This window comes from Drosophila virilis, chromosome 3 (genome assembly GCF_030788295.1).
Source record: "Drosophila virilis strain 15010-1051.87 chromosome 3, Dvir_AGI_RSII-ME, whole genome shotgun sequence".
NCBI classification, from domain to species: domain Eukaryota; kingdom Metazoa; phylum Arthropoda; class Insecta; order Diptera; family Drosophilidae; genus Drosophila; species Drosophila virilis.
In genome coordinates this window covers 12,144,564-12,167,499 of record NC_091545.1, presented here as the reverse complement: position 1 = coordinate 12,167,499, position 22,936 = coordinate 12,144,564, and the positions used below count along the sequence as shown (strand labels likewise).

Below are 22,936 nucleotides of genomic sequence, written 5' to 3'. Positions count from 1 at the left end.
ACATCGACAACATATTTTCTGGGCATGATATTCAAGCTCCTTTGTTTCTGATTCAAAGGCTTAAGAGATCGTCTTAGTAGAGAGATACTAAATGCGATAAACCCCATAGGAATAGGGTATATAGAGGCCCACTTTAGCAGTGGAGGAAAGGGAAGCTGCTTATTTCTAGCCAGGGTACGCGTGTTCGTAGTATTTCGTCAGTCGAAAATTGTGTCGATAATTACAGTGTTTTTTTTTTCTTCTCTCTCTCTCTCTTAATGTGCGCGTGGAGCAACTGCTGCGAGTGGGCAACGGGGCGTGGCACAGTTGGAGCGCCCACCTGATGCAAATTACACGTGAGCCGCAGCAAGGGGGCGGGGCAACAAGTGTGGGGCAAATGCAATGCTACTGTCGTTTGCCGCTTGCCACATTGCTGTTGGCTCATAAATAGACGCTGTGGCAGATGAAACTGTGTCCCCTACCTGCCCCTCTCCCCCCTTCGCCAGTCCACCTGTTGCATTGGGTTGCAGCCGCTGACAGGCCCATGTTTGGCTTGTTGTTGCCGCCTTTTTTTTTGTGCGCTGCATTTTGAATTGAATGAAAATGAAAACCAGGTTTGCGGGTCGCCGCAGTTTGGGGCTTGCGAAATGTTCGCACAGCTCGTTGGCATTGTCTTGGTTTTTGTTTTTGAACACAGACACAGTTTGATGCGCGGCATTGTTGCTGATAAGCGGCTGTTAAATGCATTCCAATATTTTGGCCACCATAATAACTTTAACAGCGCTGCATGGTCACCCTAAACAGCGCGCTTGAAATGCGTCTCGCTCGCACACACGCACACACATCGAAACAAACAGCAAAAGCAGTAAAATGTTAAATTGCCTTTGCGCTTTCTTGTGTTTTTGTTTTTGTGCGCCGTTTGCTTTGTGCTGTTGTTCGTTGAACTTGGCAAGAACTTGCGACTCGAACGGGTATTGAGTTTTTGTTGTTGTGTTATTTGTTTTTATCGGGTCTTCAGCGCGCGCATGTGAGTGTGTGTGTGTGTGTGTGTGTGTGCATTTTTTTGGTGTTTGGCTTTCGTCACAAACGAAAAGCAAAACCAAAACTAAAGCCAAAACTTGTTTCCGTGCGCGTCTCTAATGGGATTTACGCCAATTGTGCAGACCATTCCACAGGCCTGAGATGAGGTGTGCAAGTGAGAAGGCAACAGGCTTTAAATCAATTAGAGTGGCCAGCGTCTTAATTAAAAATTTGTTTAGCTAATTAAAACGCCGCTGCCCACAAGCCAAATGCCAATGAACGCTGCTGCCACAAAGAACAGGCGCTGTTTAAGTGACTTCAACTTGCAACTTGCAACTTGCATCCGCCAGCGCGCGCAGCTTCACCCAAGTCGGCAGCCGCTTTTGTGGGTCGTTGACGAAGACGAAGGCGGCGGCGGCGGCGGTGGCGTTGCATGCATCGCATACTTGTGGAGAAATGCAGCGCAGCCAGCAGCAAGCAGAGCAGCATAAGAATCAGAACAAAATGCAGCCAATGCACAGGAATGCGAAACGGCGCGACGCAAGCGAAGCCATCGATGCTGTCGCAGCGCAGCTGGCAGCGACGTCGCTGCTTACGTCGCAGCTCGTACAGCGACCACCTCGGCTCAGCTATTCAGTTGCCTCGCAGTCGTTCGACGGGACGGTCGCTTGTGTCTCGCTCTCTCGTTGTACGTGTGTGTGTTCGCTGTCATGAGCTGCGCGCGCGCCTAAGCTCTTCACTTGTGTTAATGTCGTCTCTTGTGTTTGGTAAAAAACAAAAAATAGATATGTTGTGCATTAATCAAAGTAATCACAATTTGGCACACACATTTGGGCTGTGTATGCGTGTGTGTGTGTAAGGTGAAACGAAAGTGGCTGGCAAAAGTGAAACGCCCACAAAATCAAATTAAGCCAAGAATCTAGCCAAACCACTTGGCTAAAGCCCACATATAAAAATAGTTACAACAACAACAACAACAACAGCAGCAGCAGCTTCTGCACAAAAATTTCACCAAGAACAGGCTGTGCGTGTGTTTGTGTGTGTGTGTGGGGCCTGCCAAGCCTGCCAATTCGAGCGCCTGCAAAGTGTTATCTTTTTTTTTTGCATGTTCTCTTTTTCTACCGCGCTGTGGATTATATATGTATGACATCTGCTGCTGCTTCTTCTTCTGCTCATACAGCTGTGGCCCGACTTAATGGTAATTAAATGCAATGCGGCTTTTGCTTTTTGGTTTTGCTCTTTTTTTTCTTCTGTTCTTTAACTGTAAACTGCTTAGCTTTGACGTTTTTTTTTTGTTTTTTTTTGTTCTTTTTGTTGTCTGTTTGGCCTCAGAACTGACCTCTGCGCCTGGCCTATGGCTAATGCTGGCCATGTTGTGCCTACAGCTGAGATGGCTCATCTTACGGTTAAGCGGCGCAGCTACCGTTAATTGTGCTCATGTGAAGCACAGAGAGACAAAAAAAAACAAAATGAAACAACAAAAAAAAGGAAGAACAGCTAACTTCGGCATGCCGAAGCTTAAATACCCTGGCAAAGACGTTTTTATACAAAATTATTCCCGAGCGACGGCTTCTAAAGGAGCTATTTGATTTAGTAATGTTTTATATATATAGAGATATAAATGGGTAGGATCGTGTTAATATTATACGATCTCCAGTAAAGTTATTATTAACTTACTTGATATATATAAAAAAAACAATCAAATCTTTCTAGAGCAAATTTTAAATATATCTTAGATATATAAACTTTACGGCCTTTGCGTCATCTTCTTCTATGCGTCACACAGTTCATCACAAAATGAAAATAGCCTCGAATGTAGGGTATAACAACACAACAAGAAGCAACAATAACTTTAGTTTGCCAATGCTGCACGCTAATTACACGCCTCTGTGCTTTATGCGGTCTCCCAGACTACCTTCAGCGGCTACTTGGCAACAACCTACCCTCCTCCTCCTCCTCCCAACACACCTCTACACACCTGACGCTTTTTTTTTGCGGTTCTTTGCAGTCTGTGAGAGTTGCCACAAAGCTTGGAATGCAGTTAATATGCATACAAGTGCATTAGCTTCATAGTATATATATTATATAGATATAGAAATGCCTCTGGGTCCAAGTCAGCGGCAGAAATTGATTTGCTGCCAAAACTTTGACAGCAGATAAGCTGCATTGGTATTGGCCAAAAGTCGAACTGTTAATATTATAACAAATCTGACTAATTAGTTAATGTAGTGCACCATATGCGTGGCCCAAACAAACCCAAAGTGACTAATGCTCAGCGGCCTTTATCAGTTAAAAGGTAAATATATATATATATATATATATATATGTATATATATATATTTGTAGGTGCATTTATATAGAAGCTATAATAATTTCGAAATGCGGTTCTGTGCAAGAAGTTTTTTATGCTTATCTAATGCGCACGAGCTTTAATCAACCCCGAATTCCCTTGTTCCACATTGCGTACTCAGCGAACTCTGAAATCAACATAGCTGCAGTTACGAAATTTGGTAGGTAGACTCATTTTATAGAGGTGTTAAAAAATATGTACAAATATGTATGTGCACATTAGAAAAAGTCAGATGGAACCTAGAAGAGCTAGAGTTGGCAAATTTGGTATATTATAACTGGAAGAAGGGTTAATAAGTATTAGCTAATAATTTGAAGATTTTAACAATTTCATTAGTCAGACATTAGGTTATTTGCTATTTGTATAGGGCTTCAAGTTGAGTTTACTTGCCAGCCAAAAAAAGGTAACTGGTTCGAACCAAAGCTCTAGCCCTAGACCTGATTGAACTGGAATATGATTAATGAGTAATATCTTTTAGTTTTAAGATATATACAGTATTTTATACTATGTCGAAAATAGACACAAGCTGCTGTCTCATGGATCTCAGAGGCTACAAAAGCTGGAGAGGGGAAATTTGGTATATAACTTTTGAGAATATTATAATCCATTCAATATTCTTCCGTATATAGTATATGTGCATTAATTTAGTTAATTGAATTTGCCTTTAGCTAGGCGAAATGGCAAACATGAGTTGGATGAATGAAGACTGAAAACGGACACGAATAACGCAAATACAAAGCAGGCACTTCAATAATTCGCACAAAGGGAGCCACAGACAGACGGACGGACAGACTGACAGATGGACAGACCGAATGGGCATATGTCATGCAAATAGAAACAAACCCTCGAGTGGGCACTATGAAAACTATCGACCCAAGACTTCCACCTCAATATATGTATATATTTTTGTTTGTTATTTGTTTACGCTTGTTTAATGTGTTGCAAAGCATACGCCGTGTTGACCAGCCCCAACGTGTGGCATTGACTTAGTTAGGGTTGAATTTCTGCCATTTCTAGGGGTTGGTTGAGGCGCCTTTCATGCGGCTCGGGTGGTTGCATGCAATGGATTTGTTGCCCAGGCAACCGGCATAACAAAATACCAAATGCAAGCTCAAAACATAAGACAATAAATACATTTCAGTCAAAGGTCCTTGTGATTTGCTCTGGCATGTGTTAAGTGTGATGTAAATGTGTTTATCGGCAAATAAAATCACATTAATAAATGTAGAAAATTCGGTTTATTTAAATTGAGTAAGTTCAGTTTAATTTACTGCAGAATTAACCAACGTACTGCTGCTTTTTTACAATTTCAACATCCCTTTTTCACCCATTTTCCACCCGTCATGATTTGTGGTTCAATTCCACCCCAAATGGTTAAAATATGTGAAACACGTTTCTATTGAGATTTCATATAGATTCTTTAAAAGTTTGTGTGAAGGGCAACGGATATATATTGTCATGCCCAGCTTGTTTTTGGCCTTGGAGTGTATTATATGGAATATTCACTTTTTATTATATAAAGCCTTAAAAATACTTTTTATACGGATTGCATTATATTGCGCTCTTATAGTAGAAATCTTATATGTCAATCGTGTATGATGTATATGAATAACACGTTCTGTTCATGTTAACATTGTTAACATATTTAGTTTCCAAATAGAGGCATGATCTGTTAGGGTCAACTCTGTTAACAGCTTTCCTTTTCACTTGGATGCATGCTCTGTTAATGTTAACTCTGTTAACCAATTGACTTTTCAATTGAAGACACGCTCTGCTAATGTTAACATTGTTAACAGCTTTATTTATAAATTGGAGGAATTCCAATCTAATGCAATTAATAATCGATTAAAGTTAGTTTCTTAAACATAAGTGTTTGATTTTCCCCTTCCGTAATACACACACACAAAAACAAAAGAAAAAATAAAATAAATGGAATTCATTATCAGGCAATTTGGTGGCTCATTAAAAACGCTTCTTAAGATCGTGACGAAATTTTCACTAAATCTTTTGCCGAGACAGTTCATTAGCTTGCCGCCGAAATAGTCAAAGCGACTAAAAACAAAAGGCCGCAAAGAAAAAGAAAAGTAAACTTTCACATTTCTAATGGGATGTCTCTTCTTCTTCTTATTTCTATTTAGCTACACATAAATATCTACATAAATTCTCATTGAATTAATTTCTAGAAATTTCAATGCATTTATCGTTTATCGCTTTGGTGAATAATTCCAATTTATCGCGCCGCGTCTTCCGCATTCATTCGCATTCAGCAGCAGCTTATCGGGCCATTTCTTCTTCTTCTTCTTCTTGTCTTAGCCATTGCGTGTCCAATCGACGGTTCTACTCGAACAATGATAACTGTCATTGGCCAGACATTAGGCTAGCTGCAGCTAGCTATTTGTGTTGGGCTTCAAGTTGACGCTGTTTTCGTTGTGTTTATTAACTTTGTCACTTTCACCTTAACGTGAATTTGTCAATGCAACTAACTGTAAAAATCTCACTAAAATTATGACCAGTTTTTTTTTATATATACTTATATTGCAAACGGATGTCTCAATAAATATAAGCCATCTTGCGTCTGTTTATGGGCCCAGCTGGCGGTGCATCTTTTCGAAAGGCATTTCCATGCAACTGACAAATGCAAATGCATTGCTATGAAATAAATTAGCCCAAGGTTAGAGGAGTCGGCCAGCAGATACCCTGTAGGCCGCTTCAATATGGCATCAAATCGATTATATGAGAAGTCAGCCTGTAGAAAAGTCGATGAGAATAAGTACATATATTTATGTATGCATATACGATTCTTTGGGGAAAAGTTGCCATATAAAGGTAAGATTTGCCCTAAGCATTAAATATACATACATAAATATATATACTTATTATTTAATTTCGATTCTGATAGGCTAACATGATATAACTTTTGCCCCTTTAAAGTAGTTTAATCGAAAATCCTAACTTTAAATGCGCTTAAGAACAAGATGTTATTAAAAACAATTTGTCTGATCTGCCCGCAAAAGAAAAGTTGCTGGTTCGAAGCACAGCGAACTTGTTGCCATATAATTTATCAATCCAGAAGTGTCAGCTCTCCAACTTAGCCTCGGCGTAAGCATGGCCTACTCTGTGGCTATTCAAATGCTTGCAGGGTATTTAAATATATAGAAAAGGTGTCACAGCTGCAGGTGCAGCTCTCCATATAGAGTGAGAGTCGCTTTAGAGATTTGCCAGACTTTTGTTTTCATTCCCATAACTTGATGCATTCGCATTGTTTACATATTCCATTTTCGTTTATTGCCGCAGTTTAAAATATGCAAAGCATTTTGTTGTTGCTTTTGTTGTTGTTTTCTGTTTCATTGTGTATTGGCCGGGCCAAAAAGTTGTTAACCTGGCCTTAGTTTTCAGCCGTGTGACATTGGCGTCTCGCGTTCAAAAATGGCATCGACTAACGCTTCAAAATCAATTTAAATGCGACGCGCCATCAAAGATTTATAAACTAATTCAATTTCAGTTGATTTTGCATGCTAATTCCAAATAATTTTGGTGTCTTTTCTGGCCAATGCAAATGTATGGACAGAATTTCATTAGATCTTCGAAATTCCCAGGCAAAGATCGGAATCGATATTTATATATGTGCATATGTGCATATGTGTATGTATGTGTACAGGCATGGGAATACACACAGTTAATTTGTCTATGAAATTTTCATAAAATATTTATTTGTTTTCACACTCAATAAACATGATATTTGATGTCAAATAGGTTTTTCTATAGGCCCAAATGAAGCCGGCAAAATGGAAAATGTGGCTAATAAACGTTTGCGTAATCAACAATTTTTAGCTTCTTATTTACATTGCAAGTGTGTACATATGTGTGCGTGTGTGTGTGTGTCTGTGTCTGTGCCTGGCTCGTATTTAATATTTTGTTTAAATACCATTTGCCATAGCGCAAAATTATTTTGTTATTCGCAACGCGTTCATCGCAAGTGCTGACAAGCAGCTGGCATTGCCACAAGAGAAGGTGGAGAATGGGTAGAGGGGAGCTGAGGGGCTCTCACAGAAGCTACGACAAAAGCTAACAAAAGCGGCTTAAAAAAAAACACAACTATTTTTACGACAGAGGAAAGAAATTTTTGCTTTTTATGTAATCGCTCATTATAATTGGCATTTGTGTGTGACAAAAACGTGCGCGGGTCGAGCCGCAGAGGCGGACAGACGCAGCGGTGGGCGGGGCAGCTGCTGGCAGCAACGTGTGCGGCACTTGGGCAAGCATTTTATTATATTTTTCTATATATATATTGTTAACTGCGCGCAGAGCTGTCGATAAGATCGAGTTGCCAAAAAAGCATATCACGCATACGCAATGTTGTGCGCGCACAGCGTGTGTGTGCGAGTGTGTGTGAGTGTGTGTGCAACTAAAACCAGGTAAATGTGGCATAAGCACAGCTTAGTTTGATTCAACCAACGACAATATAAAGACTTACATTTTATATTGTCTTGGGTTCAACTGTTGCCAAAAATTGCGCATACGCAGCGTTGTTTCATTCGCATGTGCAGGCAAAATTTGGCAACACGCTTTAGCTTTAATTTTACAACAGCCTTCAAGCTGTGACTCTAAAACTGTAAGAATTAAAGATTTGTTTCCATTTGCTTGGCATTTTGTATGTCAAAGTTGAAGATCTTTATTGGAGAAACGAGAATAAAAATTTTCCTTTTTTTTGAGAGACAAACATTGCAGAGAACTAACATAGAACTCTTTACTCTATACGAAGATGGAAAATAACACGATTATGTTCTGCTTAAATAATTAATTAAACATATAAATATTTATAGAAATATAAAAATATTGCTCGAAACCAATACGCAATGCAATCCGTGCAATTTGAACAACAATAATATCTTATCTTCTTCTCGGGGCTTATTCATAATAAATTTCTTTTTAATTTGACTCAGCCTTCGATTGTTATTATCTTTTATCAATATTTATAGGCCACTTATTAAAGCGCTTCTGTGTTTAAGCCCCACTTTATATTTTATTTTCGTTGGCTGTTTGAGCAGCCGAGTGGCTCATTTCCTGCCGCATCTGTTCCATATGAGCCTGCCTCGTCGCATTGTGTGCACAAAGCATGCCACGTTAATTGCCGCGCAGCCTCCCCCTTTCGAGCCAACTTTATGCTTGAGCCGCACACAATTTGCATACGTGAAGAGTTTGGCCACTCGATTTGGAGATATTTCAACGATTTTTATGCGCTTTCTCCGTGCAGCTGCTGTCTCGCTTTAACTAATGCTCGCTCTCTCTCTCTGTTTTTTTTTTAGGCCTCGAGGCGGCAGCTTCCATGTGAATTGGCCATTGGTCGCCGGCCAAGACAGACATAATCACAGCCATGCAGTTGTCAGCGGACGTCATGGCGACCTCATCTGGTGCGCATCTCGATGCGGCAGCAGCTCGCTGCGATCTCAATGGAAACGCAACAACAACAACAACAACAAAGACGTCGCCGCGTAAAGAAAAGACAATACTCGGTTGGCTGGTGAAAAGTGCAAGTGCAAGCGATAAATCGAACGATAACGATAACCAAAACGATAGACTCAACGATAATTACAATCGAGGCAACAACAACAACAACAGTTGCAATTGTGAAACGCGAGCATTTCGCGATTTCCGCGGCGTCCAAACGCTGCGTCTGCTCTGGAGCAAGCGCATCAGCAGCGCCAGCGAGGAGGCAGCCGCTGCCCATCAACAGCAACGGGTTCAGGTGCAGGGGCTGGGCACGTTGCGGAAGCTAAACAAGTCGGTTAGCTGTTTGGTGAATGCGTTTAATAACGCGCGCGATTGGCCCAGCCTGACGAACGCGCACGAAACGCGCGCAAAACGCGCCGCTAGCTTGCACAATCTGCAAGAGGCGCCGCCGTTGACGTCACCGCCACAGCAACTCCAACGTGACAAAGATAACTTCTACAAGTACAAAAACGCCGAACAGGCCAAAATGCAAAATAAGCTGCGACGCGGCAGCGACGCGACTGCAAACGCGAGCGCGACTTTTCCCGCAGTTAAGGCGGGCGGCGCGGCGGGCGAGCGTTTGCAGTGGCCAAAACGTGAGGACATCGTGAGCAAGTGCAGAACGGAGCACGAGCGCAGTCTATCAGATAATGAGCATGACTGCGAGCGGGAGAGGGAGAGGGAGCGGGAGCGTGAGCGGGGCCAGGTGAATCTTATCAGCGCTAGACGTGAGCAAGCAGCAGCTGGAACGTCGGCGATTCGCATTAGTTTGAGCGCGACGAGCTTCGATGGCGGCAGCAGCGAGTCGCTGCAGACGGTGAATTCCATAAATTCCAATACCACGACAAGCACCGCCGCGACCGTGACGTCACGCGCTGCGGGCACGCGTCGCAAATACAGCTTCAAAACACATGCGGGCAAATCATTCCATCAGCACCACACGCCGCGCCGCATGTCCAGCCACAGCCATAGTCACAGTCACAGCCAGGGCGCAGAGTCTGGCCACGCCTCCGCCTCCGGCTCGACGTCGGGCGTGGTGCGCCAGCTGACGCAGCAGTTCAATGAGATCATACAAAAGGATGCCCGCCTGCTGGAGCAGGTGAAGCGCAACAATGGCGTCTGGCTGGCGCGTGGCGCTCATGTCTACAAGATCGTGGAGAAGCCAGCCGTGCAGCAGGCGCAATCGGAGCAGGTGCAATCGGAGCAGGCGGCGCAATCGATGCGCAGTTCCATGGTGCAGCGCAACATCAAGAAGTTCGAGAAGCTGGAGAAGCCAGCGGTGCCGCTCAAGCCGCAGCAGCTGCTGCTGCGCAAGCATCAGGAGCAAATGAGCCAAAGACCCAGCACGCTCAGCCTCAGCAAGCAGATGCGCAGCAAGCGTGCCCGCAGCCAGCAGCAGCAGCGCGAGCAGCGGGAACAGAAGGCGGTGGAACAGGAGCTGGCGGTGGTGCGCGAGGAGCTGGCCAAGACTCCAGTGGAGCTGCATGCCAGCACGGACGAAGGTGTGCAATCGGATGTGGACGCGGATGATGCTACAAAACCAAAGCCCGCTGACTCAGCGCTGACTCAGACGCTGCCCGCCGACGATGAGCTGGATGATGCGGACAGCGCGGCGGCGGCAGAGGAGCGGCAGAAGCAGCGCAAGCACAAATATGCCACGATCTACGAGAAGCTGCGCTTCCTGCCCTTTGCCAAAGGCGGCAAGAAATCCGCAACGCCTTCGCCCCACAAAACAGCAGCTGAGCAGAAGGAGCCGGAGCTGGAGCCGAAGCCGGAGCCACTGCCCTCACCCTGCGTGGAGGCGGACGCCAAGATCCTGGCCGCACTCGAGGTGCTCGACCAGAAGCTGAAAATACTCGCGGATCCGCCGGCCAAAACGGCGGACGGGGAACTGTTGCTGGCGGCCAACGATGACTTTGAGCAGCGCCTGCTGCCCAACAGCTCGTTCATCTACCAGGCGGCCAACAAGCAGATCTCCAACAACCAGCTGCTGCTCAACCAGGCGGTGAACGTGACCCTGGTGAATGCCATTGAGGGCGAGCAGATGATCATGGAGCAGAAACAACTGGCCGCCGAGGAAGTGCAGCAGCAGCAGCTCGAGCAGAAGCTGGAGCAGCAGTCGAGGCGGCAGCTGCAGGCCGAGCCGGAGGAGGAACCCATGTATGAGCCCATCACGCCCACAATGGAGATCAAGACTGAGCCGCAGGCGTCGAGCCTGTTTAAGTTAACAAGCCAAATGCTTAAGGAGCCGGACGCAATCCAGCTCCCAGTGGAGGACATCTATCAAACTGTGGAGGAGGCAACAGCTGTGCCAACTCCGGCCACGCCCACAGGCAACAGCAACTGGCTGGAGGGCTACGAGTCCATTGCGGGCTCCACGCGGAACAGCAACAGCGATGACTACGAAGCCTTTGCCACGCCCACAACAACTCCGACTACAACAACAACATTAAGCACCGGCACACTGGGCCGGAATACGCGCGACGAGCTGCCGGAGCTGCCCAAGCCAAAGCGTGTGCTGCCCAAGTCGCCGCTAATCCTGCGACCCGCGCCCGCCAAGCCCGCGCAGCCGAGTCGCTTGGCCGGCAAAGCGTGCGCCGGGCCCGCCTCCACGGATGAGGATGAGGAGAACATCTATGACACCATCAAGGGCTGTACGGACGCCATCTCGTTGAGCTCCAATTGCTACGAGAGCATCTCCAACTATCGCAAGAGCAAGAATTCACCTGCACCTGCAGTGGGTGTGGTCGTGGCAGCGGGTGTGGGCGTGGTCGCGGGCTCAACTGCGTCCGGCGTGCAGCTGTCCAGCAGCGGCTCCACGCTGACGCTCGCCTCGGATCATCGCACGAACAGTCTCTATGAATCCTCGCTAGCTGCAGGCGTGCTCTACGGCAGCGCCAGCGTCGGCTGCCGCAGCTCCTTGGCCAGCAGCGGCGCCGGCAGCGCCGGCAGCAGCGGCGCCGGCATCGTCGGCGGCGGAGGGGCGGGCAAACAGTGCGACAAACGCTCCTCGATAGCCGGCTCCAGCGACAACAGCGATGCCTGGGTGGACATATCCGACGGAGAGGCGACGGCAGCGGCGTCTGCCACCAGCGAGGCGCAGTTCGTTGTGTAAGTAAAGGGGCGGGGGCGGGGGCGGGGTCGGGCGGGGGAAAGGTGATTGCGATAAGAAATTCTGCGTAGATTGCTGATAAGGTTTGTTTGGATTTGGCTTATCTTATCGGCAACTGCGGCTTGTTGGCAATCGCATTCAATTTGCTGTCGGGCTGCACGTCGAGGGTTGCCCGAAAATTGCGACACGCTTCACATTTCCAGAAAATATCATAATTAAAATGCATAAATAAATAATGCCTGGAGAGAAAGCGGGTCAAGGCAGCTGGAAGACAACGTAGAACTCGTTCAGCTCTCGACGTTTGCGCCGGCTCAGCATATAGAAAATCGAATCAAAGGCGATTAATAGCCAAGGCGAAACGCAAAATCCAAACTAAATGCTCAACAGAATTCAGGCTAAGCTCCAATTGTTGTCAGAGCCGAGAGACCCTGAACCGAGATCAGCCCGTTGATTGACTAACCTTTGATTTTCCTGCTTTTACCTAGTTGTGCAATTGCAATTCGTTTTTAAAATACCTTTTTGCGTGCTTTCGTATACAGTCTGGCTGATAAGATACAAATCAATCGAGATTAGGTATATATATAAGTCTATATATAAATTACGAATACAATCGGGCGTGTAAAACATCACAATTCTGAGTCATTTAGCATTCGATTGTGATCAAAAACCAATTTAGTTTGAAAAGGAAATACCTTTCCCTGAAATTTGAATACATATTTGGGGCTAACTGATAAAAGTTGGAATATCTCAACTCAGTAGTAAGTGTATTAGCATCTAGAGCACTTCTTCTTCTGTTCTTCTCAAGGGGACCTCTCTTTTACTCTCTCTTTCTTTCTCAGCCTCGCTCTCATTGGGCTTCTCTTATATTTGTAATTATCAATATCTGTATATATAAACTGCATTTATGAAAATCGCATAGAGAGGTAGCATTCCCTTTCCCTGAAATTTGAATTCATATTTGGGGCTAACTGATAAAAGTTGGAATATCTCAAATCAGTAGTAAGTGTATCAGCATCTAGAGCACTTCTTGTAATTATCAATATCTGTTTACATAAGCTGAATTTATGAAAATCGCATAGAGAAGTAGCATTCCCTTTTACTCAATCGCTTATTCGCTCCATTTCCCTCTCTTACCCTATATTCAATGAATTTCTGTTTTCCTCTCTCTCCTCTCTCTGTCTGTCACGCATTCACTTTCCAGTTAATTGAATGTGAGTTGTAGTTAGCAAATATTTTTCAGAATGTGAGTTAGTAATAAACTAAGTACAGGGTATTTGCCTAACGAGTTCTCTCGATTAAAGCTCTCTGCTCCACATACACATCTTCCAGTAACTTCACCATTACAGAATTATGTACCCATTCGTTTAATTATTGGGAAACTCAAGACAAGACATTTCTTAGTAATTAGCAAATTGTCCAGTCATGATCATTTCCAAAGTTTTCTTAACATTTTCAGTGTTGTAAATGGCACAAAGTTATTAACATTTCCCCCAGTTCTTAGCTGACTTAATGAAATATTCTTAAGACATTGCGACAGCAGAACAAATTCAGTTTGTTGACAGGCAACACACCCAACCACCCACGCCCCATATTAATTGGCTGACCTACAATTCCATCTGTTATCAGTCGATAAGATGGGCGGCCTGCTTGGGCAACCCACTCGATATTGAGGGTCTCTGATAATAGAGAGCGAACCTCAAGGAAGCCGAACCCCTTCGACAGACAGTCCGAAGTGAGGCGTCCAGGTCTGAAGACCTGACTTGATCGATCGCTATGAAGTACTAACGATAACTGTATTAACTAATTAATTAATTACTCTAAATATTCGTTTAATTATATTGGGTTTTTAATCTGTTTAATTTATAGCGTACGGGAACGCTTCAAGCAGCATCGTGTTCGCAGCCCGGATTGGTCGAAACGCATCAGAGACAAAAGACTGCAACAAAACAAGGCGAAGAGCTGCATCGAGGGTAAGCTAAACAAATATGAATAAAAATAAGACTCTATGGGTTATGCAATATCTGGATTAGATAGCGCACAGACAGCTCACAGTGCTGAATATAGATTTTTTTCCCAGACTTTGTGAGATCTAGATATGCATACATATGCACGTAAATAGACATTGTCTTCTAAGTATACCCTATATCAATTGATAGAGCAATGGGGTATATTGGTTGTGTGCAAATGCATGTAACAGGCAGTAGGCAGCATATAAGATCCTATAGAGAATACTTATCCTTGATAAGAAGAAAAGAAGCTGAGTCGATCCTCCGCGCACTATATAGGGTATCTTCGAGTCGCCCACACTCGACTCTTACATTTCTTGTGCCTCAACTAAATTTGCACAAAGAACGTTTTGCCATATTCTTTGTTTATTTAGCTCCTCTTTGTTGCTCTATTTCAAATGTTATTTACCTTGCCAAATGATTTCCTATATAAACAAATGTGCTGCAACCAAAATGAAAGCTTTTACATACAAAGACAGTCGAGCTTTTAAGTCGAGCTTGCAGCGCCTGCTGCGCGCTGGTTTGGGTCCGTGCTAAACTTGCGTACCACATGGAATCCACTTTGCAAACTTGACATTTAAATTGCTTTAATTATATACTTATAATTAATGCTGTTTGGCTCCATCAGTGACACTTAATTTTGTTGATAAGTGTGCCGTAATGATGCCCAAGTCAAGGTAGTTAAAAGTGTTGCCTTAGGCGCTGCGACCAAATGAAATGAAATGCCAAAAGTAAACAATGCCAAACGAAATTGAAACTAACAAGACAGCGACGACGACGACGGCGACAAAGTTTACAGTTAATTATGCCCAATGCAAATGAGAGTAAACAGAATAGCAACAACAACAACGCGCAAATGAGTGCGCACACACTTACACACACCCACAAGCACACAGATGAAGTGAGTAAGCGCTGCGCGCACATTTCTCACACAAGCAGCGAAAATTGGAATTGCAATTGCAATTGGCGCCTGCCGCCTGCGCGCGACAGGTTCCACACAAGGCAACAACATGTTGTGAGCGCACGTAAACAATGCCCATAAACTGGACGGGCGAGCTTATTGCCTTGTTGTTGCTGTGCAATTTTCATACCACAGCTGCCAGCAGCAACAACAACGCTGTTGCTGTCTCTCACAGCAACACACACTCGCAAAGTCACTCGCTCATCGGCCGAGTCTCTCTCTCTCTCTCTCTCTCTCTCTCTGTCTCTTCCAGCAGCTGCACAGTCTCTGCGCGTCAGTTCATACGTTCGGTTCGTCTCGCGGACGCTGCCTGTCGTAAAGTCGCCCAGCCGCCAGTGGAATTAATGTGTGTTAAATGTGAAAAAAACCTTAGCCAATATTTAACAATATTTTCATATATATTGTTTGTTGCTTTTGATGTGGTTATGCGTGCGCGCGCAACTTAGTGAAAAGTGAAAAAGAAAAGCATATTATAAGAGAAATGCATGCGGTGCATGCAAAATTAGCAGACGACCCCAGCGTCAGACGCCAGCTTCGACTGCGCAGCGGGCGTCGCAGCTAGTTTTGAATTATTGCACGCTGCTGCTGTTGTTGTTGTTGTTGTTGCTGTTGTTGTTTTGTACTTTTATGCAAAGGCAGCGAGACGTCACGAACTGAAACCGAAATTGAACACAGCCCACCCGTTCGCCCCCTCCGCCCGCTTGCCCTACGCCCGCAATGAGCGTCAACCTAAAGCTTCATGTTTCACCGTTATTGTTGTTGCTGCTTTGAGAGATGACGAAATTGTTAAGCGAAAACCAGTCTAGAAACACTATAAAGCGCTCAAAAGCGCACAACCTTGAAGAAGTTAAGAGCTGTTAAAAAACACACACACACACACACACACAAGATGAACAGCTTAAGGAACTCGCAATGCAATGACTGAGCGAAATACAAATAAGATATAAAAAAAAAAGAGAAGAAATAGTAAATAGTAAAAAGTGGAATAGGCAAATGCAAAAGCGTGCGAAATTGCAAAATCAAACGTAATCGTGTGCAATAATTATGTGTGTGCATCCAAAAGAGGAGCACATAAAAAAAAATTTACAAATATAAATGAAAATATCAAACCATAAAGAGCTTTTGCAAAATGGCCGACGCAAAAAGTTCACTGAACGCTGGCAGCGCAGCGACGCAGCCAATTGGCAATCAAATGCAACAGGCCCAAAACTGTTAAATGCATGAAAAACAATTTCAATTGTTAAGTGCGTAATTGGGCTGCGGGCGCATTTAGTGAAAAGCCCGACCTCGCAATGTTAACTGTTAATTCTCAGCTCAACTTTTACCCAGGGCACGTTCGCTTTTCAACAACACGCGATGTTTTAAAACGAAAACAAAAACAAAAAAAAGCGAAAGTGTCATGAAAAACTACACACAACCTTAAAGTACACACAATTGCACGCATTGGCGGAAAAGCGCGCAATGGAAATTGACGATGTTTCTTGTCGGAAAAGCTGGCACATACGTGAGAGCCGCAGATTAAGCCAAACGGTTTCTATCTGCGACTCTGATAACCGGCAGACAATGACATCGTTTGGCAATTAATAAGTTTACCCTCAATGCGTCAATCCATCAATCAATCAATGATCCCCCCCCCTCATCACTTCACTCTGCACTGCCAGCACCCGGAACGGGGTTCAGCTGCATTTCGATTCGGCATTGGAATTGAAAATAATTAAAACAGAGAGAAAGAGAGAGGGAGAGAGAGAGAGAGCGAGCGAGCGAGCGATAAAGTGCGAGATAGAGCGCTTGTTGTGCACTTTGCCAAGGCTAAGAAATTGTATTCTTGTAATTATAAACAATCGTCTCGGATTTACAGTAATTGCAACGCACACACACACACATGTGCACATAATTGTATCTGTATCTCGTCTAGACTCTAGACGCACAGTTTTCTTTGCGTGTGGCCCACACGCAAATGCCAGAGAGTTGGCCAAAAAGGCCCAACAAAAGAGCCAAAAGCTACAGGCAACATTTCCGCATCACGCAATACACTGTGCAAAATCATATATGAGTTTGTTTATTGAAGCAAACAGCAAAGCGGAAAATCGAAAAAGTTGCCTTATTGAAATGAGAATTTGTTCGGGAAAGTTTTGACTGTTGAATAATTTGCAATTTCAAATTCAGTTTTACGTGCACTTTAAACAATTTTGCCGAATAAGCCTTAAATTTTATATTAACATTTTTTTAAGATTTATGTGTAAGCCAAGAGATCAACAAAATGGCGTGTAAAAAATCATTTTTTATTTTGTTATTCATTCTAAACCAAAAAGCTTCAATATTGAAATCTTTATTTCATAACCTGCGCATTCTCTTCTTCTTTTCCCAGAGTGCCCAGCTCCACTTTTTTACAACTTCTTCTACTTATGTTTTACAACACTAGAAGTTGTAGCTGTTGCCTTTCGAAAGTTGACATTAACTAACACTGTTTACAATATGTTAACGGAAAAAGTTAAATTTAATTTGATTGCAAGAACTGTTAATCTTAAAATCGTATCTCTTGAAAAATGTTCTTAACTCGATTCTTGCTACTTTTTTCGTACACGCAAGTTAGATTTAATGTACAGCATTTCACAGAACCTTGCTGATTTTTTTCGTTTATTTTTTTTTTTATATAAAATTGGCTTGTGGCACATTCTGAAAGCGGGCAACAAGCTAAACAAGTTGCGTCCCACGCGCAACAAGTGCCGCTTTGGTCAGTCAACAAAAATATCGTGTTTCATTATGCTCGTTCCCGCTCCCTCCTCGCTCTCTATATCCTCCCTCCCTCTCTCTCTTTATATATGCCATTTTTGAGCAGATTTAGCCTTATATGGCAACTCTGTTTTATTATCTCTGTCGAACCGGTTCGCTTCGCTGCGTATACGTAATATACATGCGTGTGCGCGCGTGTGTGTGTGTGTGTGTGTGTGTGTGTGTGTGCTCTGCTTTTATCTAGTCTGTCGCTTTTATTTGGGCGCCTTTTTGTGTGTGTGTGTGTGTGTTAATTACACACATTTGTACCTGCTGCTTCTATTATTTTCGACTTTGTCTGCATTCAAGCGTGATTTTGTTTTAAATTTTGCGCTATTTTGCATGTCGCTGCGCAGTCAAAAATCGCGCATACGCCGCGTTTTGTTCGTTTTTAGGCAAAATAATATTGTGACACTTGAAAGACTCGCTTAATTAGCGAGGGTCGTTTATGGAGTTGCGGCAAGATGTGCATTTATGAAACTTGTATTTATCATGACTTTTTGGACTTCCTAAATTAGCTATAAACTTGGGTATTTCGTTTAAACATTTGGCAAATGTTATTGTTTGTTTTAACACAAAACCTGAAAGCCAATTTGCCATTGTCATTTGCTGAAGCTGCATTCCTTGAGTTGGAGCACAGCAAATGAAAGTTGAACGTAGTTGACACAGACAAAATGCAAATAAGAGAATTCCAGAGTCGACTTGTGTTCTACCCTGAACCCAGAGCTAGACATGAGACGCTTTGCTGTGCTTCCCCATGCCTTCGGTCTCCATAGTCCGATCTGACAGATCTCAACTGTGGCAGCCCTTTTGTGGCTCAGCTCAGTCTTTTGATCGGGAATATATTTGCTTACCCTGTAGAGTCGGAAATGCTTCCCTCTAATAAAAATGCAGCAAAATTTATTGTGTGGCACGTACGTTAATTGCTTTTAATTGAAAACGAAGTTGGGGGTTCAAGAGTTCAGCGAACAGCAACAACAACAAGAGGGGCAACAACTTGAATTAATTCTTAGAAATCGTTTAGTGCAGTCGATAGGAGAACGTCCAAGTTGAATGACTAAAATATGCTGCGATGGCAACCAGCGGCAATCACAGTCAACGCCTCAGCTGCACGGGCAGCCTGAGCAGTAACAGTAGCCACGCCCACAGCAATGGGCAGCTGGTCACGTTGCCACGCAAGCGACGGCCACGTGCCGCAGGCGAAGTCAGCGTCACGTGCCCGACGAGCAGTGTCTACCTAAATGCCGAGCCAAGTGCGGAGCACAGTGCGAGCCAGGCTCCGTCCGAGCCGGAGCCCATCTATCAGAACGAGGCGGCGGCCATCAGTCAGCGGGCGCGGCAGCGCCAACGTCGCCTGCCGCTGCATCAGAGCGTGCTGCGCGTCAGCTATGTGGAGCAGGGCAGGGAGTCCATGGTGGTCAGCAGCTTTGTAGGTTCGTTTGGACAGCAGCAGGAGCAGAGAGTTCAGAGAGTTGCCCTTGATATAAGCCTAATGCCAATCTCGTCACATTTTTTTGCCACAGATGACTCGGATCACTATTACGAGACGCTGGCGCCGTTGGGCAACAAACGGCACTCGACGCAGCTGCCGCCGGGTCAGCATCGGGTTTCGCAGCGACGCGGCAAGCAGCATTCGGCGTCGGCGCAGGCGCTGGGCCAGCATCAGAGCAACTCGGATGACTACGATTCCTTCGAGACGGACAGCGATGAGCACACGGAGCCCGAACAGCGCTTGCAACACGTAAGTGGAGTAGACCAAGTGCAGCTCAGGTAGTTGCAACTAATCTTCCATTTCTTTGGCAGCACAATGACAGCGGCGTGGACATGCGCAATCATCGCCTGCCGGAGCCGCCGGCGCCGCAGAATCAAGTGTATGCGATTGTGCGCAAATTCAAGGACTTCATCTCCAGCAAGAAGTCGCCCAAGGGCAGTCAGCAGAAGCTCTACGAGAACAGCAGCTCCGGCTCCCAGTTCTATGTGGAGTGCCGCAGCAGAAGCAAGCAGGAGCAGTACGAGACTCCCGCCCGTTCGCTGAGCAGCTCCGAGCGCAATCTGCTGGCCAGCCAGAGTCCGCAGGAGCAGCTGCAGCAGCCCGCCTCGGCTGGCAGCCTGCTGCGAGCCAAGCCAAAGAATGGCAAGAGCCTGCGCTCGCGTCTGCGCAAGAGCCTGGTGGGCAACTCCTTCGATACCAAACAGCTGTCGGCGCTGACGCCGACGCGCAGCACCTTCTATATCGAGGATCCGCCGTCGCAGCAGCAGCTGCTGGCGCTGCAGCAGGCGCAGCACGGCTCCGGCGAGCTGGACTCGGGCTTCTCGGAGAAGGCCTCCTCCGGAGACCTGCCCGTCGTGATGCCTGCGACGCCCGGCGATGTCGAGGCGCACAAGTTCTCAACGGTCGCACGCAAAACCAAAAAGGAGGCCAAGGCACTCCGGCGCCGCACCACAATTGGCGTGCGTCCACACGAGCCGCCGCCTCCGCCACCGCCGGTGGCGGTCGAGATGCGCGGCAATAGAGCACAACAGGAGGCACATTCACCCACCTCCTGGTATGCCGAATGCGGCGTCTTCAAGCAATCAACTACAACAACAACAACAACAACAGCAAGCACAGCTGAGCTGACCACGCCCACGCCCAGTGCCAATGGTGGCGGCAGCTCGTGGTATGCAGAGTCAGGTCTCTACCAGACCAGCGGCATATCCGTGGCCAGCTCGAGCGGCAGCTCCGGCGTCTCTACGGGCAACGAGGCGGGCCTGGGCGATGAGCTGCAGCCGCACAGTTTGTTCGACAACGAGCCCCTCTACCAGGTCTACAGCGCCGCCAAGCTGGAGGTAAGAGTATCCCCTTCCTGCCCCAAAGAAGCATTTCTCTAAACTTTTAATCGCTTGCAGTCCATTACGCGCGACCTGGAGGCGCAGGAGGGCTCCACGGATGGCTACGAGGAGATTGGCCACACCAAGGCGCAGCCGACGCAGCGGAAGACGCGTCCCAGCGCTCTGCAGCTGGTCGAGCCTAAGAATGGGCCATCCCGCACGCTCTGGAGCGAAATACCCGAGGTCATCCATTCCTGCATCTTGCGTGAGTAGCTAAAATGTTATTCCAACTGTGGTTTCTATATCATCTTGCTTGCAGCCACGTTGACGCCCCGGGAGCGCGGCCTGCAGGAGGCCAAGTTCGAGATCATGACCTCGGAGGCGAGCTACCTGAAGTCCCTGAATCTGCTGCGACGTCATTTCATGAACAATGCCGCCTTCTGCGACAGCTCCGTGCTGAGCACGCGCGACCGCAAGGCGCTCTTCTCCTACATTGTGCCCGTGCACGAATGCTCGGAGCGTCTGCTCACCGAGCTGGAGTGCTGCTGGCAAAACAACATCATGCTGCTGGGGCTGAGCCGCTGCATCTACGAGATTGCCGAACGGCATTTCCATGTGTACATCACGTTCTGCGAGCACCAGGGCCGCATGGATCGCACGCTGCGTCGCCTCAAGGAGGCGAAGAGCGGCGCCTTCCAGCAGCAGCTGGAGAAGCTCGAAGCCAGTCCCAGCTGCTGTGGCCTCAATCTGCACTCGTTCCTCATGCTGCCCATGCAGCGGATCACGCGGCTGCCGCTGCTCATCGATGCAGTGTTTAGCAAGGAGTCGCCGCACAATGCCGACGAGTACGAGAGCTGGAAGCTGACGCTGGCGCTCGTCCAGAAGATTGTTGCGCAGTGCAACGAGGCGGCCAATCGCTGTGAGCAGGCCTATGAACTGGAGCGCATCTCCAAGCAGCTCGAGTTCCCCGCCCATATACGCGCTCTGGCCATAGTGCCAGTGGGCGTGCCCAAGCAGGGCGCCAAACCGCGTTTCCTGGTCAAACGGGGCGAGCTGACGCATCTGATGTGGCGCGGCGACGATGCCAAGCTGACGTTCGGCAAACGCTTCACCAAGTCCAGCATCTATGCGTTCCTCTTCTCCGACCTGCTGGTGCTCTGCAAGCGCAAGGGCGAGTCCAACTTCACGGTGTTCGACTACTGCCCCCGCAGCATGCTGACCCTGGCGTCGGGCGACTCACTGCCCCAGCTGCCCACCAAAGACATCAAGGATCCGACTAGTAAAAATCTCATGCTGATGACGCTGCTAGAGAACCACGAGCGCAAGACCATAGAACTTGTAAGAGTCCCGATTGCTTTGCTTCCAAATTGAGCATAAACTAATGCAAATTCCTTCTGCCTTCGTTCAGGTGCTGTCCTGTCCCTCGGTGTCCGATCAGCAGCGCTGGCTGGAGGCTATGCGTCCACCGGAGGCGGAAACACCTGGCGAGAAATTGTACGAGTCCTGGGACTGTCCGCAGGTCATTGCCAAGCACAGCTACGAATCTGATGAGCCAGATGTGCTACAGCTGGAGCTGGGCGACGTGGTAAACGTCTCACGCAAGCTGCCTGATGGTGTGTCTGCTCCGTTTTCGTACTCTTTCACAGATTCCAATTACGTTTTCCCCTTTTTCTGTTAACCAGGCTGGTACCAGGGCGAACGCATCAGGGACGGCGCCGTCGGCTGGTTCCCCGGCAGCTACACGGAGGAGCTGAACTCGTCCCATGTACGCGCCCGCAATCTGAAGCAGCGCCATCGCCTGCTTACCTTTACCGCCACCTACCTGGAGGCGCAAAAGGGCAAATGATTCTCGCCTTCGCCATCTCCCAACCGGCCACTCATAGTTGGCCGAGTATTCAAATATTATAGTCCATCAAAAGATACAATTTGTATAAGTACATATATACAACAATTTAGGAAATGTGATAATTAATTAATTATGTATTTGTTTAAAGGCAAACAAAGAAAATCATAAACAATTGCTGCCCCTTTCTATATATATACATATATTATGAGCACTAGTTGTAAACGATTCAAACGCAATCGGTATATTTATGCATGCTAGTTAGTTATGTGAATTACAATTATATATAAATATATGCATGTTACAAAATAAATTATAATATAATAACTATAAGATTGGCCTGAAAGTAATCAGCAAAATGTTTAAAGTCCGCAACCTAAAAGCATGCAACGAAATCTGTGGATTCATAAAACTTGAAAAAATGGCCATATCTTTGCCAAATGAAGTCCGATTTTGAAAAGATGTGCATTTTCGGACTCGTGGAGCTCCATAGAATCAAATAGAATCCAAGTTTTTCTAACCCCTTGCTATTTTTCGAAATCTGGTCAAGTCTTAGAATGTGGATTTTTGGACGCCAATCGATAGTCGGGAT

General features: G+C 46.0%; 1 protein-coding gene across 4 annotated transcripts in view; it reads left to right on the top strand.

Annotated features, from left to right (window-relative positions):
• The window catches only part of Exn (Ephexin), a 28,834-nt gene extending 6,157 nt beyond the window's left edge, over positions 1–22,677 (top strand). Inside the window, exons 1-9 of one of the 4 annotated variants that reach the window (XM_032434569.2) lie at positions 1,646–2,197; positions 8,656–11,950; positions 13,818–13,921; positions 19,214–19,431; positions 19,494–20,519; positions 20,580–20,766; positions 20,821–21,839; positions 21,910–22,114; positions 22,184–22,677. In XM_032434569.2, coding sequence (XP_032290460.1) covers positions 8,724–11,950; positions 13,818–13,921; positions 19,214–19,431; positions 19,494–20,519; positions 20,580–20,766; positions 20,821–21,839; positions 21,910–22,114; positions 22,184–22,347 — 6,150 coding nt within the window. In that variant the 5' untranslated portion in view covers positions 1,646–2,197; positions 8,656–8,723 and the 3' untranslated portion in view covers positions 22,348–22,677. Of the gene's footprint in view, positions 1–1,645; positions 2,198–8,655; positions 11,951–13,817; positions 13,922–15,172; positions 15,265–18,714; positions 19,124–19,213; positions 19,432–19,493; positions 20,520–20,579; positions 20,767–20,820; positions 21,840–21,909; positions 22,115–22,183 lie in introns of those variants that run through there. The other 3 variants (XM_015175227.3, XM_032434570.2, XM_070207977.1) reach the window with 3 other exon arrangements.
• The last annotated feature ends 259 nt before the right edge of the window (positions 22,678–22,936 follow it).